Consider the following 19,761-nt stretch of genomic DNA (forward strand, 5'->3'; position numbering starts at 1 on the left):
TCATCAAGGAAGACATGAGATAACACAGAGGGGCAATGGAGAGGAGAGCACAGGAGAGCAGAACAGGGGTGGACAGGCTCTTCCCTGTACTTGATATACAGGCATTATTATTGGATAATTGGACAACAAATAAAAGTGTTGCATTATGTTAAATGATGAATATTGAACTTGATTTACAATGCTGTTGCTTGACTTCACCACTCGACAAATACGGGGACACTTCATCATCAATATACATTTAATTTTCTAATAGTAAAGGCTTCCTGAGCATTGCAAAAATAACTGGATTTGAATGCTAGACATTTAAAATGTACATTTATAGGCCAATGTTGTACCAACTCAGTACAGTCAATACAGTATGTACAACTAACAGCTTCCTTCACTCAGATCACATTACTCTGCAGTCCAAATTGATTCATTCTGCTACCTGTATAGTCAACTTTACAGAACGTTTCTCGTTTTATGTCATTTCCATATAATTATATTTAAAAAGTCTTTGGAAATAAAATAACATAAAATCCTCTGGAGTGAACAGGGTGGCTTTATATTTGTATGTCAGCATAACACATTGTGTGAAATATATCATCCTGATTTATTTCTATTAAAAGTCTTTCTATTTATTATTATTATTCAAAAGGACTGCTTCTATTTAATTGGGGTTTAGCTGATGCTGGTAACGCTGCCACCTGCTGTATGCAAAGGTGTGGAACTGTTGCATTTACTGCACTTCATTTAAAAAAAAAAAAAGAAAAGCTGAATAGGCTTATCCGTTTAATAGTGGTAGGCTATTAGCAGTGAATATTCCTGCAGTTCAGTCACAAACATTCAATACAGCAATAATATGAACTTGGCAATAGGTAGGTTACAATTGTTGCGTAATCATCTGATCGCAATAATTTGAGATAATCACAATTATTTGCATAATTATCAATCGTTTGCACGTTCTAAAATGATCATAGATTTTCTATTCTTTTATACTAAATAGCAGAAATAGTCAATCTAAAAGCTCACAATGTTTCACAGTGCAACGCGTTGTGAGCTTGTAGATCGGCTATTTCAACTATAATAAAAGGATTTTGAAAGTATAAAATTATTAAATGTCAGTTATTTCTTTATATATTGAAGTTATTTGTCACATCTGTCCTGTGCAATTTGTTTACAAAGCCTAAAAGGCAAACAGAAATCAAATTTCTATTCATATGTTCCCATGTTCAATGCCAAAAATTAAATCATTAATCACAATTATTTCAATTTTATGTTAATTAATCGTCTAGTAAAATCGTCATGATTGTGACAGCCGTACGAGGACACAAACAGCAAACTGTGCATGTCTTCACAAGCACAAGTGCACTTTAAAACAGTATGTTCACTCATTTCCCAAACCATTATCAACCTTAGGCTACGTATCAGATTAATCACAGGGGGGAAGCATCCGATAACTGTTGCAAGACGATTAAGCTTCAGAGACAGAACTCCTTAAAAAACTGAAGGCTGAAAAGGCACTTATAAACATGAATTAAATTACACACACAAAACACACACACATATAGCTAGCTAACTTCAGTTACGGCAGTAAATGTAATTCAATATGCATACCAACAGCCTACATCTCCTGTTGTTTCAGTAACATCTGCAAAATGTTTTGCGACCTTCACTTCCCAGGCGTTAACAACTTGAACCCTAGCGACCCTTATTATGGGAGGAACATTCGCCGGAAATAGCCGATCTACGTTACGTCTCTAAGTTCACACAACTGAGCTTGTAGATCGGCTATTTCCGGTGAATAGTTTTGGTGTAGAAGGAATCGAGAGCAGACCAAGTACAGAGCCAACTCAGGTCCGTTTCAGTATAGGGCAGGGTCATCTGCACTCCACAACGTCATCGGAAGCAGCGAGAGTAGAACAGGTCCAGGCTCATATCTCCTTTAGTACACTATACAATACTATAGGTCAAGGTCACAAGCAAACTCAAAGCCCCTCCCCACCTGCCACGCTTCATAACACAGACGGAGTTCTATGTATGGAAGTGTGAATGGAGGAGAGGAAATGCTATCCCTTGCAAAACGTAATGTATTGCACTTATACTCTACCTGGTATTTATCACTTAAGTAAAAGTTTTGTCACAAAACTATACTATTGTGTATCCATTGACATTTTTATTTAGACATATGGAAATCTTGGGAGATTTTTCAGTGGTTATACGGTGTATACCTGAGTCTACACCACTGTTCAGGGGGACATTCATCCACATACTAAATTGTAACTGAATTTCAACAATGAATACTGTATGTTTATCCATTGCTTAACAAACGCTTGACCATGCTCTGAAACTGCAACAGAAGCCTCCTTACAAGTGCCAATACAATGCTGGTGGTGTCCTCATTACATGGAGAAACCAGAGCATGGTATTATGTTAATTAAGAATCACAGGCATATAATGCATGCATATCGATTAAGAAAGATACAGATTCACCAACATACACAAGTAGGCAGGGATATAGTGCTATCGGTGTAAGTACCAGAGCGCACCTATGACATGCATGCATGTGTGTGCACGCATGTTTACATTATTCAACTATTACTGACCACACGATCAAATGTATAGACTGACTTTATGAATAGGTTCATCGTGTTGAGTCTCACCTCTCAGCCCATAGCCCAAGGTGGGCATAGGCACCTTGGGCATTGTAAACTATTACTTTTTAGCTGTTGCAAAAATGAAAGGACATTTAACATTTAGATATAATGGCAAAGAAATAAATAATTCACTGTACCGCTCAAGGCTACCGACACTGTGGAATGTTTTCTTGCACGAGTTGACACAGTGAATTAATCATCAGAATTAAAAATGTCAATATGACAACTTAAAGTGCTTAACCACTTAAACCCTATTTACTTATTCAACAGGAGTCCCCCAGGGATCTTTACTAGGTCCACATCTTTTTCCCCCGAAAACTCAACGAAACTCTTTGCCAAAAATTGCTAATCTGCAAGCTCACAACATGTCATGTTGCGACATGTTGAGAGCTTGTAGATCTTGTAGTTATTTTTCCAGAATTGAGACCATAGCTCAGGTGGTTAAAAATGTGTGTAAACTTCAACTGGATTATGCACACTGCAAATATTATATTTCCTCACGTGGAGAAAAGAAAAGTGCCGGAATATTGTTCCACATCCCTGCACATACTGTAGGTAAGTCGTTGGTCTGCACGTTTCTTGGATAAGCCGGTAATCTTGCATGCACATTTGATCTGCACATAAAGTACGATCATTTCTACACTCACACTACTGGAATGTGGTCTGAAAGCAGCAGAAAACAGGATTCCCCTCCTAAGAAGAATCCTGATGGGAAGTCTGTCTATGGAGAATCCCATATATGCGTCTCCTGGGAGCCTGGTGTTTTTTGCCATTAGTGTTCCATGATGCCTATGCAGGAGTATTAACATGGAACACTGCTGTCCAGGAGAGTCCACATCACCTGCACCTTGGCCAGCAGTGACCAGAATGTCACCGCTGACCATAGGGTTGTCTGTGACCGGAGGGGGAACTTCCAGCAAAGGTCATACTCTATCCAATGGGGACCTGGGTGGCGAGACTTATCTCTTGTTGGAGGAACAGACTTGGTTTCTCGTCCAGCCAGTTGGAGCTGATGAAAATAGAGATGGAAAGAAAGAAAGATGTGAGGAATGAGGGGTAGAGATGATCCCATTGTCACAGTATTATTTATGTGAAGAAAAGCACAATAAGGTGAACTGGTTGGCACATCCAACCCAACTGGGTTCAGCTGCTGGTTTTGTACTGACCATGAATCCAATATAATATCAAATATGGAATGACATTTCTGTGTATGCTGTTCTCTGCCATCCTGACAGGACATCAACACACTTTTTGGTCTAATCCATTTATCAGACCAAATTATTAGCCTGGAATCCAGACTGATTCGGTCCATTCAGCGGACTATGTTTTATCACTTCGCTTCTCAGTCTGGCCGTCTTCCTATGTGAAAGGGGCGGTCTCGGAGGACACCAGGGCAGAGGAACTTGACTGGTCTGTGGAGGGGGGGGGGGCGGGACCACAGCCTTCCAATGTAATGGTGTGTGGGCGGGGCGGATCAGAGCCTTCCCATGTAAAATTCAAGCCACTTCCCTTCTTACTGTGATTCGTTGAGCATTATCCATTCAGCAATGACGTGCCTACGTAACAGGTGATGTTCGGAAATGCAAGCTCAAATGCTAGACGGCCAGACTGAGAAGTGAAGTGATGAAAAAAAGTCAGCTGAACGGAGCGAATCAGTCTGGATTCCAGGCTAGTGATTTATTACTCTGTATACCTGATTGCCTTTTTGACCATTCACAAGGTCCATACAGTAGCTCATTGACAACAAAGGCCCCATAAGTAGATACTCACAACATGGTTGCCCAGGCCTTGGGTTACTGGCACTGCTACCAAAGGAAGACTGGAAGTTATGAATGGTTTCCTGAAGAATCTGCCTCTCTCGACCCTGTGTAACAGATAATAACTAAGGTCAGAGGTCGTACAGTGACAAGAGAACCTACCAGATTCAAGTCAAGACTTTATTGTTACATAATTATATAAGAGTACATGTGTACATGCATGCGCACGTACGTGGCTGCACATGCATGCGCACTTAGCCACTCATGCGCAGCAACGCCGAAAACTCCGGCCGTAGAGTCAAACAGAGGTTCGGAAAAAGGCTATTAAACGGCTCAAATTTGGGTAAAGTGAAAAACGGGCGTCGGTGTTCCGTGCACATGCTGATGGTCAATGGCTGTGTGCAAATACAAATCCATTGCTCCAGGCACTGAGGAGAACCGGGCAGAAGAGATTTTGGGGACGCACACACGCACGCAGACACTCACTCACTCACTCACAGAGCTTTGTAGAATTATAGGATGATAGCAAAAATAGTATGTACATTAGTCATAGCACACTTTGAGGTGCATGAAGGCACTGTGTTCATGGTTCCTAATTCTAAATAATAATTGATCTGTGTATGTGCTAACTGCGCAGTATGTGTGTCTAAATATCTATTTTACATGTATGTGTACATCTACAGGGTGCATATCGTCGCTGTCGGGTGGAAACCTTGTATGTCCAAAAAAGTTACTTTTCAGGAAAAGAACCTATGTTCCACCAATGTAGTTAGTATTAAGTCACAAGCTCTTGTTAATACTTTTTTCAGAATGTCTTTCCACACCCAGATCTATGCACATATAGCACACATTCACGACTAAGAACATACAATTTAACACACCTTCCCTGCATTGAGCTCAGAGATGGCGGCCAGGATCTGTTGTCTGGGTCCATCCGTTTTAATCCCCAACTCTTTTAAGTCACCATCTGTGAGGGTAAGGAATGCCTCCATGTCCACCTGGATATAGAAGAGAAAGAGACTCTTCAGGTGCTAATATATGAATCAAGACCAAAAAAAGCACATGGCTGTCTACGCCCGCCCCAGACCAAACCAGTGACAGGGATTATATGCATTGGGAGGGCATTTTTAGAGCCCTGCTAATAGCAGGGAGAGAGGAGGACATACCTCCTGTTCTTCAAATATGGGTTGATATTTCTCCAGTGATAACTTCTTCAGGATACTGGACAGCTCATCTGAGAGCAGAGAAAGGCAGAAAACAAAAGGATATTTACTAGGCAGTAATAATAATAATAATAATAATAATAATAATAATAATAATGGATTCTATTTATGATGCACTTTACATTTGTGAAAATCTCAAAGTGCTACAATAGGCAACTGCAAAAAAAATATCATCACACCAAAAAAAACATCTAATAAACTGAAACAAAACATTTAAAACATGAGGGCATAAAGCCTAGAGGTAAAACCAATGTATCTAAAAAAAATGATTTGTTCAAAGTCAGCTTTGTACCGTGGTAATTGCATGAGCCGACACATCTGCTTTCAAAATGGCTCTCACCTTCATCTGTGATGGTGCCACTGCTGGAGCCCCCGCTGCTCTTGGAGCGAGGGTGCGAAGAGGCAGAGGACAGGGAGTCTCCCGGCCCGGTAGGGGGCTTGGGTGTGGGAGAGGGTGACGGAGTGAGGGTAGGCGAGGTGCTCTTGGAGGTAGAGGAATTACCCGACTGGGGTCTTTTCTTCAACTCGGTCTTTTACGAGGAACGGTTGAGAAGAAGCCGAGGTTAACATGTTGTATAGAATCACTTCATCGAGACAATAAAAAAAGCCATTCACCAGTGAATAGGGCCTTATGTCCAATAAATAGGTTAACAATGTGTGTATTGGACATAATGTCCGAATTAGGTGGGTGCTGATTTAACCCATTAAGACCAGGAACGCATCTGTGTCATTTTCAGATTTGTTTGGCTATTCAAAAAATAGCAGATATACGTGGCACAGAGTGCAGCGCTATGAGCTTGTAGATCTGCATTTTTTGAAAATTATAATAGTAAAAAAAAAAACTTATGTTCCTATAATATCAGTGGTTCTCAAACTTTTTTCATGTCAAGGACCCCCAAAATTATATGTATTTGGCCGCAGACCCCCATCTCAAAACATGTTGTTCCAGGGACCCCCCAGAAGCAAAGATTTTAGTTAAAAATGTTTTTAAAAAAAAGAATATATATATTCAAAGATTTGCACACATTTTCTGGATTTTTTAAAAATAGCCAAAAACCCCCCCCCCCAAAAAACACAGATGCTTTCCCGGTCTTAATGGGTAAAAAATGGTTCTAGCTCAAGTGGACGGCAGAGTCCACCCCAACAACTATAACGACAACAGTGGTGCACCAATGTACTAACCACAGAGGCATGTTGGGGCTGGACTTCAGCCTGGATCTGGGGCGGGGCCGGCGTGGGACTGAGCAGTCCGTCCAAAGCCTTCACGTCCTTGACGTCTGCGAGTCCGGCTGCTCTCCTCCTCTGCGCCGCAATCTGGGAGAGCACACTGTCAGCACTGCCACCTGGTGGAGAGGATGGATGGATGGGTGGGTGGGTGGGGGCAGCCATGAGTTTGGCAGTTTGACACGTATTGAGGATGAACTCTGCTGAATGTCTAAAGCTGGGCTCAGAGTGAATGACTTTTAGCCCTGATTCAGGTCAGATTGGCCGTCCCTGACAATAACAATAACTAAACAAACAAACAAACAAACAAACAATAACTAAACTAAAAGAACAGCAACATTTTAGATGGTCCTTCAAAATGTTTTGCTTTTTTGTTTGTCATTTAAAAGTAGAGGATCAACATTTTTATTAGCTTTATTAGCTCAAAATGGTGGTATTCTTAGTTATAATATAACCCAGGTTACACTGAATGGCATGACAACCATTCTCTCTCTCTGCTTGCTTCAAAAAGTGCACAATTTGCTATAATATGAGAGCTTGGCCGCTGTACTAATGTGAGTGTACCTGAGCGGTTGAGGCCGGCCACGCCGTTGGACCCTCCAGAGGAGTGTGGGGAGTGGTAGTGGCCAGAGTTGTTGGGCGAGGAGGAACAGGACGGACCCTTGGCGCTGGGATACTTGATGGATCTACTAACCACGCGACTGATGGATGTCTGACACACCAAACACACACATGTTGAGCGAGAAAGGGAGAGAGAGAGATTGAGAGAAGAGACAATCGATGGGCTATGATTGTACAACAGGTAGTTGAAATTGGCTCTTCCGCCAAATGAACAAAACAGCTTCTCAAATGAAAGATTTGAGAATGACCTAATCACAAAAGAAATATTACTCCGCCACTGTTCAACCTTGATATTAAACCTTCATCAGTAAATTCCTCTGTGGATACTGACTGTGTACTAAGGGCTCCTCCCACTCTGACATCTTCCTCAGCTGTGCTGGTCAGCTGGTGACTGCTGTGCTAGGATAGGCAGCTAGTTCCAGCAGTTTGCATGTGAAGTTCGCAGATGTACTGTAGAAGCTAAATCTGTCATTAAAATGTTTAAGTGGTTATGGTGGTTGTCCGACTCAAGAACTGTCCCTCTGTCCCTCGCCATGTCCAAGAATCTATACACAAATCATAATTTAAATGTCTTGCCCTTCTCTCCCTTTCCGGGGGTCATCCCTATGTACCCCAGGTTCTATGTTCCTCGGGTTCTCTGTTCCCGACTTACCTTAGGTTTAGGGTTAGGTAAGCGGGGAACATAGAACCCGGGGAACATAGATACACTCCCCTCTTCCACTCACACACACACACACACACACACACACACACACACACACACACACACACACACACACACACACACACACACACTCACGATATCAGAACTGCCGCTACTGTTGAGTTTCCGCTGCGGGGGCATAGGCAGGCGGGACGCCTCGCTCTTGCCGTCCTTCAGGAGTCGTGAGCGGTCCGAGTTCCACGGCTCAAAGTTGGACGGCGGCAGGAAGGGTGGAATCACAGCTTTGAGTTTGTCATTGGGCAGCCGGGTCAGAGGTGCGCCGTTCCTCAGCTGTGATGAGATGGACCCAAATATATAAGTCACCAAATTATCAAAGGGAATGTGAGAAGGCACACACTTTCACATGCCAGAAAGTTATTTGATGAAGAATTTTGGAGCGCCAAGTCATGTCATATTGTCGTTTTTCTTTTTCTGTACTTCCTCTGAATTTCCAGCTTGTGAGAAGAAAAATAAAAAGTAATCTTCCTACTTTCCACCACTGATTCCATGGCTTACCAGTGTGGTCCACACCACTAACGTACATATTATGTAGATTAATATTAACACCTCCGCTATTCCAACTTAGCCTGGTAAACCCTCCCTCCGGAAATCTCATTTGTAATTTATTTCAGGAGTGAGTCTGGCATGATCGCCCATTCTGCAATTTTGGCTGTGAGCTGGAGTTGGGTGGGAGTAATACCGTTGACTGACAACCCCTTCAGCCAATCAGCTGTTTCCCACTTCAGCCAGTGCATTTTGACCACTTCCAGACTAATGTGACGCAACGGGACTTTTGAGACGGCCATGCCCAAAATAGGTTGCCTTATTCGGATACATGCGTGTCACTGCCCGCCCCTGCCGGTTCTCAAAATTTTTATTTTTAAATAGGCTCTGTCATGATTAATTGACCACATATATGAAGTTAAACGATATCTTATAAGTAAATTCCGTGCCTCAAAATAGAAGTTTGAGAGCTTTTTGAAGTAAAAAAACTGCGGAGAAAATAGCGCACAGAAAAGATGGCTGCCGTTCGGTGTTTTGTCGGCTGCGTTCAGGCTGCACTCGGTGCCATTCGGGCTCACTCGAACTCGCCACCTGATTGGCCAACTTTCGCTGTCAATCACAGAACGATGAGCGACGACGCTGATAGGCTCGGTTTTTTGGTAATGCGCTAGAAACGCCCATACAAGCCTTCAGGCCAGACTCCTTCCTGAAATCAAATGGAAATGAGATTTTCCGGAGGGAGGGTTTACCAGGCTAATTCCAACTGGCCAATTATGCTATGTTTTGTTTTTTGAGTTTGACGTGATTTGAATGTGAGATAAAAGCAACTAAGTCCTTCAATTGCAGTAGTGCCCTGTACAGTAAGCGTGCTCCTAGTAGATAAGCTGATTAGGGAGGACATTTGTGTGGGGGTTATGTTACCGTGGCGGGCTGCCACACTAAAATATATGTAGGTGAAACACTACTACCGCGGTAGATGAAGGTAAAATTATTCTCTACTCAGGTACTCACTGCTGCATGTGAAATCATTCATAAGCCCAACCAAGCGTGAACAAAGCTTTAAACCATTCCTATTTCCATTTAAACGTGCCTACCATTGTAGTTATTAGAAAGTCCTCCTTTTCTGTCCTGCCAACACCTGTAAAAAGATCAAATATCACTAAACGTTCTCTTTGATAACACACTTTTTTTTTGCAGTGCTGCAAGACAGTACAAATATATTGCATTCAAGAATGAACACCATGCCACTTCACCTCCACTTACTGTAAATCACTGCGTGTCATGATCGTTAAAAAACCTAAACATGACTCACTCTTGTCTTTGCTCTTGGCGGTCCAGGCTGCGCTGATGTCATTTCCTGCCAGGGCAGGAGGGGGAGCCAGCGCCCCAATGGCCTCATTAAATGTCCCGTCCGCCTTCATGGTGGCATCCAATGAGACCTCAACGTCGTCAGGGAACGGAGCGAGGCGATTGGACGAAAGGCCGTGCCTCAGGGTATGAGTCAACTTCAGCCGGCGAAACCGATTGGACATCCGGTTCCACCAAGACTGCAAGTGGGTAGAAGCAAATACCTTAAAGGAGCACTTCACCAATTTTCAACCTTATCTGTGTCATTTCAATACAGTATGAAAATCAACTTGCAGAGAGACTTGCTTGAGATAGGCATTCCAGCACAATACATTTTACTGTATCCTTTATGGTGAAAGTCACATCATCACTGTGTTTTAATGCATTTTAAAGCACAAATTGATTTCATACACATATTCACAGTACAGTGTATTTTCGCTGCCAGGCAGAAACCTTGTATCTCCATTTTTTTAATAAATTAATGCAATTTTTCATCCTTTAACCACTTAAGCCTGCTTTGTATTCAGTCGTACAACAGTGACACAAAAGCAGTGCTCACAATGTGTCACATTGTTGAAAGTTTTCACCTGCAATGACAGGCTCAAAATAGGGAAGCCAGGTTGAAAGTGGTTATGTGAGCCAGTGGGTTTTATAAATATTTAACCAATGAAAGGTAATAAGAGCTTTTGACTACATAATAACATTGGAACCAACACAGGTTCAATATACTAGACAATATAATGTGTTTATACACATATTGTGATCAAACGGTTACCTTCAGACCACCTCTGTCGTCAGGGGGCACGGGGACATTGTGGAGGGCGTGTCGGCTCTTGGAGCGCGCCACGGAAGTGACACGGCGCTGCTTCCCCTTCTCTTTATCCACCTGCATACACACCGACGCCAACAGACGCACCAGCTCCGTGTCTGAGAGCAAGAGAGTGACAGACGTGAAGAGTGGGACAACAGGAGGAAGGGAGAACACACATGGGCACATGGGCGTCACAATATTTATTTTCTTTGAAAATTTGACCGAAACAGACCTACGTTTTTTTCAGAAAAGTGTTTTCTAGAATCGGCCTCAGATCTAAATAGGTTAATACGTCTGAGAAAAGTGGGTTGCATGAGTATAATTGTTATATATATATTTTTTAAATTTGCTCATTTCTTTGAGAAAGACTTTTCAAGACTAAGATTAAGTGAGACTCTACCTGGGTCGTTAAGCAGCATGACCAAATCGAAGGCGGTGTATCCGTTCTTAGCTCGCAGGTTCACGTCCGCACCCTGGTTCAACAGGTACTTCACCACATCCTTATTACTGAAGAAGAAAAACCACACCAACTGAGACCAAAATGGAAACAAGCAATGAAAACACAAATACTAGATAGTATACCCACCTAGTCTAAAACAATACAAAGTACATATGGGGCACTGGGAACATCTAATTTGGGAGATAAAGTAGAAACAATGGCGTCTTCAATGGCAAAACAAACCGTTGAAAGCTGCACATGGGACACATGGCAAATGGGTATGAGCCAGCCTGACACTCAGCCTGAATTTTCATTTTGTTTCACTACATGTATGTATCGTAGCATGTGACAATGTGTAAGATTGAGCTGAGTCGGTGTAGCATCCACGACGCACATGCTGCGTCACCACTCAATTTAACCGGAACTTTCATCTTCTATACTCTGCTCTCATCTTCCCTCTGATGACTCCTTCCCCTCCGACTCTACGGCCTCCTCCTTTCTCTCCAACATTTCAGTGGTTCTTAAAGTGGGGTTCAGGGACCCCCAAGGGTCCTTGAGGGGGGTTCTAGGGGGTTAGGGTGAGGAACATTTTAACCACTTTAACTCTGTTTTATACTTCGGATATTTGAAAATAGCCCAGCTACAAGCTCGAAACGTGTCGCAAAAGTGTTGCATCGTGTCGCGCCCTCTCTCCTCCAGGACGACGCGTCTGTCTCCACCAGTCTCCCTCACTTTCCATGTTCTGCGACACCCTGAGCTTGTAGACCAGCTGTTTTCGGAGCTCGACACCCACGTCCAACTAAGTATAAAACACCATGAATTGAAACGTTTTTCAAAAGGTTTGAGCCTAAATCAAGCCTCAGATATACTCATTCCAACTTCTCTCTGGCTTATAAAGCACTTTCACCTGCAATACCACATTGTCCTGTTTGGCACGGGGCACTATTGAGCCAGTTTGTATGCATGTTATCTCCTGGTTCTGTGTGGAAAAATGATTTTTTTTTTTTTTTGTAATCTTTTTTGGTTGGAACTGAAAAACTGGAGGGATTGTACCCTGACGTGACGTCACGTCAGGGACCAAATCAGTTTGGCCTGTTTTGAGACCAATTTACAGAAAACCCCAGATTTGCTGTGAAAGCCTGAGTGTTCAAACTGGGGTATTTTTGGGGATATAAGAGAGATAGGGGAGACCAAAAACACACAAAAAAAGAAGAAGAAACAGTTAACATTCATGGTGTAGTCCCTTTAACAAGATCTCCCGCTTACCCATGGTAGGTGGCTTGCATGAGCGCTGTCCATCCGTGGACACAATCTTGTTTATCCACGTTGGCGTTGTTTTCCACCATCAGCTGAACCACTTCCAACTGGCCACTTACAGCCGCCATCATCAGTGGCGATGCTCCCTCCTGATTGGATGAATTCACCTGGGCGGGGTCTTCCTCCAGGATCTCTTTAACTAGTTGGGAATTTCCTGGATAACATACACACATCTGTTCATGAATATACAGTATACTATAGCTCCATATATATGAAGAAAAAACAAACAAAGAAAAAACCAAAACGTGCTGATATCTTTTTAGCTAAAATTGACATACATATGTATTTCCCATGTAAGAAACTTCACTCACCTAACTTGAGGGCACTGAAGACATCTGGTCTGCTCTTCTCATCGTCTATGAGGAGCAGAGGAGTCAAGTTTGTTTATATAATTTATATATTTATCACATACTTTTTAATCAACCCGGGTAGGAGTGATAAAATGACAGTATGTCAGCACCTATGAGTTGATATGATACAGGTACTATAAAACTAAGTATTACTTTCATTATTATCGGTGTTACTCAACCCACATTACTTGCATAACAACTAGAGCCTGACCAATACATTGGTCATCCTGATATATCGGCCATTATTTGGCTTTTTTGTTACGCCATCTGTATCTGCAGTTCAGCACAGTGACCCCACACACACACACACACACACACACACACACACACACACACACACACACACACACACACACACACACACACACACACACACACACACACACACACACACACACACACACACACACACACACACCTGTGTGGGGTCGTACGCTGGTGATGGAGTCCAGATAGGCCTTAATATCTCTTTGGTTCAGCATCAGTGCCAGCTCAAAGGCGGTCTTGGACAGAACATTGGTCCGGTCAGGGTCAGCTCCTCGCTCCACCAGCTGCTGGGAGACACTCACCTGTGCAAACAGTGACATTTTCTATATTTAGCTGAGCAGTTAAGATAAGACATTTATTGATCCCGCAAGGGAAATTCAGTCGCCAAAGGCAGCACAGCAGCGTAAGATACAGTTACAGGGCAAGAAAAATAATTGTACCTGTAGATACAGCAGGGTACAGACATCACACAAAAACAGAACGCCATCCATAAAGAACAAAGTATACAACAATATAAACCATCAACAAGACTTACACACAGACAGTAACCATGTCAGATTGTGTCCTTACTGTACTGAACTGTTGTTACTTCAGAGCTAATTAGACAACTGAACGAGCAGAGCGACCATCGTGTGCCTCATTAGGAAACAACAGGAAACCCAAAGGGGCTTATACAAGGCCTCTACCTACAATATAACTAAATAGTGAACATAAACAAACTAAAATAAAGAAAATGTAAGTATAGACAAGAAAATCCCTGTGTGTATAGAGAGAGAGAGTGCAAATAGAGCAAGAGAGAGAGAGAGTGGCATCACACTTTAGCTTCAAATAAACTCAAATCGTCACAAATTGTGCTGCTAATAATATAAGCAGTAACATCACACCCACCTTCCCGCTGAGTGTAGCCAGCATCAGTGCCCCCCAGCCGCTCGTCTTCTGACAGAAGTTGACGTCGGAGCCCCACTCTAGCAGAAGGCGAACCGCGGCCTCGTGGCCGAGCAGAGAGGCCACCATCAGGGCGGTAATGTCCATGAAGTCCTTGCATCCTCCCGCACCACCACCGCCATAGCCCCCGAGTCGACTGCTCACATAACCTTCACCACCACCACCACCACCAAAGCCAGCCACGCTGTGTAACACAAGTCCCACAGTATAGCGTCGTCTTTATGTATTGGTACATACTATGCTATGCTACACACAGTGTTATCCTCAATGTTAATTTAACTCCAAAAATGTACACTTTTCTGTGCACAATCTGTATATTCAGTCTGTTAGTACATCTTGTACATAGCTTATCCATGTATATTATCGTGTACATAAATATTTTCAATAATGTAGAGGTAATTGTAGCTATGTTTAAACTATTTGTTCTACACTTTCATTCCGTACGTATTCATGGTTATTACAGTATTATGTACTGTATGTTAGGGGTGTAAGCACGTAGGCTACAACAAATGGAATTCTAAGCGGCGTTCACAGTACTATATTAGCAGGTGTAAAGAAGTATTCTCACAAGGGTTTGCATATCGTACAAAAAGCACAGTCATAGCAATATCTATGGACAGCCTGGGCTACATCACCATTTCATGTGCAAAATGTTTCTAATATGTGTTGCTGTCCTTTGCACCAACCTTGCAAAGCCAAATTCCGCATGTAAAACAAATGTGGCTAAATAAAGAATTCTGATTCAGATCATACAGAAGAAGGTACAGAAGGCAGCGCTATCAGCTGGATGAGCTTCAAATGTATTCTCATTGATTATGGAAGATATGCACCAACACTTGTTTTAAACTAGCTAATTGTCAACGGACATCCAGCTGTACATGTTTGAGTGGTGCAGATGACTTATAAAAAAGTGATAGTCATCATAGCTGTTTATGAATTGTTGCCCCACTTTTGGTGAAAGTCGCCACCAGAGGGCACTGTTGCTTTTGGTGCGTCCTCATGTGTACCATGTAAGTGAGGGGTTTAGAATCTAAACTTTAGATGTCCAGATTGGATACTGATTCTTGAGGTGGTCTGATTTCTTGGGCTATTATTGGATGGGTTATAGGCCCTTTAATTCATGATTTTGGTAGGGATTAAAGCAAAAAACAATTGCTTCTGAAAATGTATTATATTTCTACTTTGATAATACTGTTTTTAATGTTATAAAAAATGACTGAAATCAGTCGTGGCGACTGAGAACTTAATCCATTTTAAAATGTCAATGAACAAAGCTTTGAAGCATCTGGTTCCAGCCAGTCATTAGATAATTCTTCAGGATTTATAATTACTGAAATTGATCAGAATGAATTCTTCATTACAGGCTCAGTTTCCATCCATTTCACAAACTGACTTTTAGTTTCACAGTATCAAGACAGGTCTGTAACATACAGTAAATAAAGCAATATCCAGCACTCCAAAGTCCTTCCGGTACTTTTAATTCATATGCAGCACGGACAACAGCATACACGGACGCGTTTCGGCGTCAAGCCTTCCTCAGCGTGTATGTTACACGCTGAGGAAGGCTTGACGGCGAAACGTGTAACGAATGAATTAAAACGCGTATGAATTAAAAGTACCAGAAGGACTATTGCTTTATTTACTGTGGATCTTTGTGAGCCGTGCACCCGCAAACTGCACCAGATACAGACTGAGAGTGCTCGTTGTTATTTTCTATTAGGTCTGTAATAGACGTCAGATCTCTGAAACCGAGCATAACTACAGCATGCACAGCACCTTACCTGTTGTTGTTGTTACCATTGGGGACGGTTCCGTCTGTCCCGACGGCCAGGTGATCAAAGTCATCAACGTATGCCCCGCCCTCAAGGAGCAGCTTGACCACGTGGGTGTGGCCTCCACGGGCCGCCATGCTCAGGACACTGGCACCCAAACGGTTGCGGCCATTAATCTCTGCACCGTTCTCCAGGAGGATGTGGGCCACACTCAGGTTACCAAACCTGAGTAGAAACAAAACAAAACGATGATAATAAATAAACATGTTAATTGTATTGATGACATTCAAGTCAATTGTATTATGGTGCCAAACACATTGTCTCAAGACACTTTGCATATAGAGCAGAGACCCGACGTTGTCCCCTCCACCCTGAGCAAGCATTGCATGTTTGTACCAGAACTTTCTACATCTGACCAAAGACAAGATTGATCTGATGTTTAAGACTGTTTCCTTTCTTGTCTTACACAAGTTTATAATGTTAGATATTGGGGCAGTTATTTTTGATTAAAATAAAACGTGGGGTCCGGGAATCCCCAGGGGTCCTTGAGGGTCCCCGGCTACATGACTGATAGTTAGGAACCAAATGGACCCTTATGGGTCTGTAACTCTGACCCTCTCTGACCGGTACAGGTCCATTTGCTTCCTTTTGTCTCAAGAGTTATGGGTGTCCTTGAAATTTAAAAGTTTGAGAATCACTAGAGTGTATGTACTACGCGTTGCCAGGGTTTATCACACTGTCAGAGCTGGTATGTGGACTTCACGTCCGCTATACAATTACAATACCCGTGGTTCTCAAACGTTTTAATTTCAAGGACCAGAGGGTACCTGGACCTCATTTTGAGAACCACTACAATGATATGATGCAATACTGTATGTATGATTGAATTTGTGTTTATGAAAAATTATAATGAAAGCCAAAATGATACACTAGATTTCTTTTAAATATAGGAATCCATAAAGAATTGGGCCGTTAAGAGGGAATCGTTAAGGAACCCGAATCGTTTAAAATGGATCCCAACCCTACACGTTGCTAGGCAGGCAACAGTACCTGGCAGCCTGCATCAGAGGCGTCCATCCGTAGTTGTTTCTGCTGTCCACCGAAGCTCCTTTCCTCAGCAGGAAGCGGACCAGGTTCTCGTGTCCGCTGGCCGAGGCGAACTGCAGGGGGGTGTTGCCGTCCTCGTCGGTGCAGTCCACCGGTACCAGCGGCGCCAGGGACACGCCGTCGCACGACGGTTCCGATGACCAGGCGTCCGACCGCAGCAGTCTGCTCTGCCTGCCAGTAAGTCTGTCACAGTTAGTACATAATCGCCTAATCGCAATCGTTCTAATCAATCAATCAATCAATCAATAAAATAATAACCAAAAACACTAAGACCTAGCCCTGAATAGTGGACTCCTAATGTGCCATAGTGTCTATGCCTACCTCATGAACCGACAGCAATAAAACTTCAATACACGTATGCGTCTCCTTATGAGGAAAACATTTGTCACTTGAAATGCTACTGCACCTGAAATGCTACTTTTAGGTATTTATTTTCAATGTATGACATATTTCCTTGTAAAAATAGCCGATCTACAAGCTCACAACTTTTCGGATAGCAACGCGTTGTGAGCTTGTAGATCGGCTATTTTCACTAGTTTCGGTTTCAAGGAGACATCACTTTTCTGGTTTGTGAACGACTAATGACTAACTAACGACTAATGATCTAGACTAGTTGAGTAGTATCATCAACAGACACCATGATGGTGGCCAGAGCTTTAGTTCAATTGATAGTGTGGCAGCCTGTAAGTACGAAGGTCAAGGGTTCGATTCCTGTTCCTGGCCATGGGTTGAGGTGTCCATGAATGGGCTCTCCCCATATTGCAAAATATGACCTGGGTCCAGCTGGGTCAAGCTGAAAAAGTTGTTTCCCCTGTTGGAATCATTTAAGGTCTTTATTATTATTATTATTATTATTATTACTATTATTATTATTATTATTATTATTATTATTATTATTATTATTATTATTATCATTACAAACAGGACCATGACCTCCAATATTGACCTTTGAAAACAAAATGCCGGCGCTACGTAGCTTATTTTATATTGTTGGTTTAAAGTTAACTTCTTACAGTGGCAGAAGGGCACCCCCATCATCCACTGTCGGAATATGAAGCAGACTAACCACATACTGACGCTATGGTGACAAAATGTATAAGCCAAATTAGAATACTACTCCATCTGTGTTCTAGAAAGATGAAGTAAAACAAATTGCTTTTGTCACGATAACAGAGTTTGAAATCTGCATTATAAGCAACACAATAGAGAGACATTACAATATCCACAATCCTTCAGCCCTCTGCTCAGCTGTTCAGAATGCTCAGAATGCTCATTTGTTAATTGCATGGGCTGCTTTGTCTCAAGTTCAATCTATTCTGTTACTATGGCTTAATGTGCATATTGTATTGCCTTTATCATATTGCCTATATTCTATTTCATTCCTTGGCCCCTGTACCGCTGCTTGCAGCTATATTTATCATCATTTATTGATGACCCCTGCCCCTACCTGCCGGTTGCGGACTCCCTGGATCCGGCGGACCCCCCGCCGGGTTCCAGGACCCCACGGGCGGTCTCGTAGTCCCCCTCGTCACAGGCGCGGAGCAGCAGCAGCGCGTTGGCTGGGATGCCTAGACTACTCATCGTTGGTCCTGGTGGTGATCAAAATCAGTGATCTATAATGATTCTGTTTGTCCCGTTATTACTGGGCGAGGCTAGGTTTGGAAACCATGGCGACGTCATAAGAGTCTATTACACAAAAGAACCGCAATTGCACTGAAACTCCAGAAAAATAGTTTGTTCTGAACGCATCGCCCTCTCTCCGCTGGATCGATCAATGACAATAATAGATATTAGATCTTGTTATTATTGTCTATCCGTTACTCTCGCTGAGGTTTGGAAGCCATGGCGTCATGTAGGCAAGTTAGTCCAACAAAATAAACTGCAGAAAAAAGTGAAACGTCGCGAGAAAAACTTCCAATCGATACAATGTCACTTGAGTGAGTCCCACGAGACTTTAATAAAAGATAGCTATTGATATAAAACAGATGACGAATGTTTTCATAAGTGTAATAATACTGTAGTGTCCTGTTACAACTCTGGACCTCAACTTTTCTCACTGACTGTCTGAATCCCCGTGTGCGCATGCGCAGTTCCGAGACTTCTTTGGTGTTTGTCAAAGCAGCTTAGAGGCGCATTACCACAACCTACTGGACAGGAGGGTGGTGAAAAGGAGACGAAGAAAATAAGGACGCACCAAGGAATGAAGGAAAGAAAGAAAGACTATATCCAGTGTGGACGCCGGTAAAGAAGTACCTTTGCTTGAGTAGGCGTACTGTACTTAAGTCGCCTAGAAATTGAGTTTAGAAATACTCAAGTAAAGTACAGATAATTTAATTGAGTATTTCTAAATCTAAACAGATTAACAATAAAGCAAAAGTCATAATGAATTAGTCTGGGTCAAACTTTGGCATTTAGTCAGGGGATATTAAAAACATCTTGGAATAAATTCCTTGCCAAAAAAAATCTTCACCAATGTGTTTGTAAAGGTGTCTAGTAACACATCTCACAAAGACTGAAATGCAGTTTCCCTAGGAGAATTTGTGACAGCTCCTGAAAGTTGGGGTACCCACCATAACCTTATGCGGGAACAAAAACAAATTTTAATTCTGTTTTAAGTAGCATGTGAGAGGTCAAACTAAGGTGTTTTTATGATTCTGAATCCATTGCAAGCATTTGTTTTGCACCAAAACCACTCCTTGGGCTAAAAACGGCCATAGCCATCCTTTTCCAATTTACAG

At 42.4% G+C, this 19,761-nt stretch overlaps 1 protein-coding gene across 2 annotated transcripts; it reads right to left on the minus strand.

Annotated features, from left to right (window-relative positions):
* Positions 1–790: 790 nt before the first annotated feature.
* anks6 (ankyrin repeat and sterile alpha motif domain containing 6) lies at positions 791–19,070 on the minus strand. Of its 2 annotated transcripts, none has more exons than XM_080417264.1 (19): positions 18,471–19,070; positions 16,967–17,194; positions 15,926–16,141; positions 14,088–14,328; positions 13,351–13,501; positions 12,894–12,938; positions 12,532–12,736; positions 11,227–11,333; positions 10,791–10,942; positions 9,981–10,215; positions 9,763–9,806; positions 8,261–8,455; positions 7,405–7,552; positions 6,799–6,959; positions 5,957–6,146; positions 5,560–5,627; positions 5,275–5,391; positions 4,407–4,500; positions 791–3,645 (listed from the first exon to the last, which is right to left on the minus strand). In XM_080417264.1, exons 1-19 carry the CDS (start codon positions 18,602–18,604, stop codon positions 3,596–3,598), a joined length of 2,781 nt encoding a protein of 926 aa, XP_080273390.1. In that variant the 5' UTR covers positions 18,605–19,070; the 3' UTR covers positions 791–3,595. The 2 variants fall into 2 exon arrangements, with proteins under 2 accessions (XP_080273390.1, XP_080273389.1); XM_080417263.1 differs by having other exon boundaries at positions 16,967–17,206.
* Between the last annotated feature and the right edge of the window lie 691 nt (positions 19,071–19,761).

The sequence above is a fragment of the Gymnoscopelus braueri genome, assembly GCF_963280865.1.
Source record: "Gymnoscopelus braueri genome assembly, chromosome: 21".
Taxonomy (NCBI): domain Eukaryota; kingdom Metazoa; phylum Chordata; class Actinopteri; order Myctophiformes; family Myctophidae; genus Gymnoscopelus; species Gymnoscopelus braueri.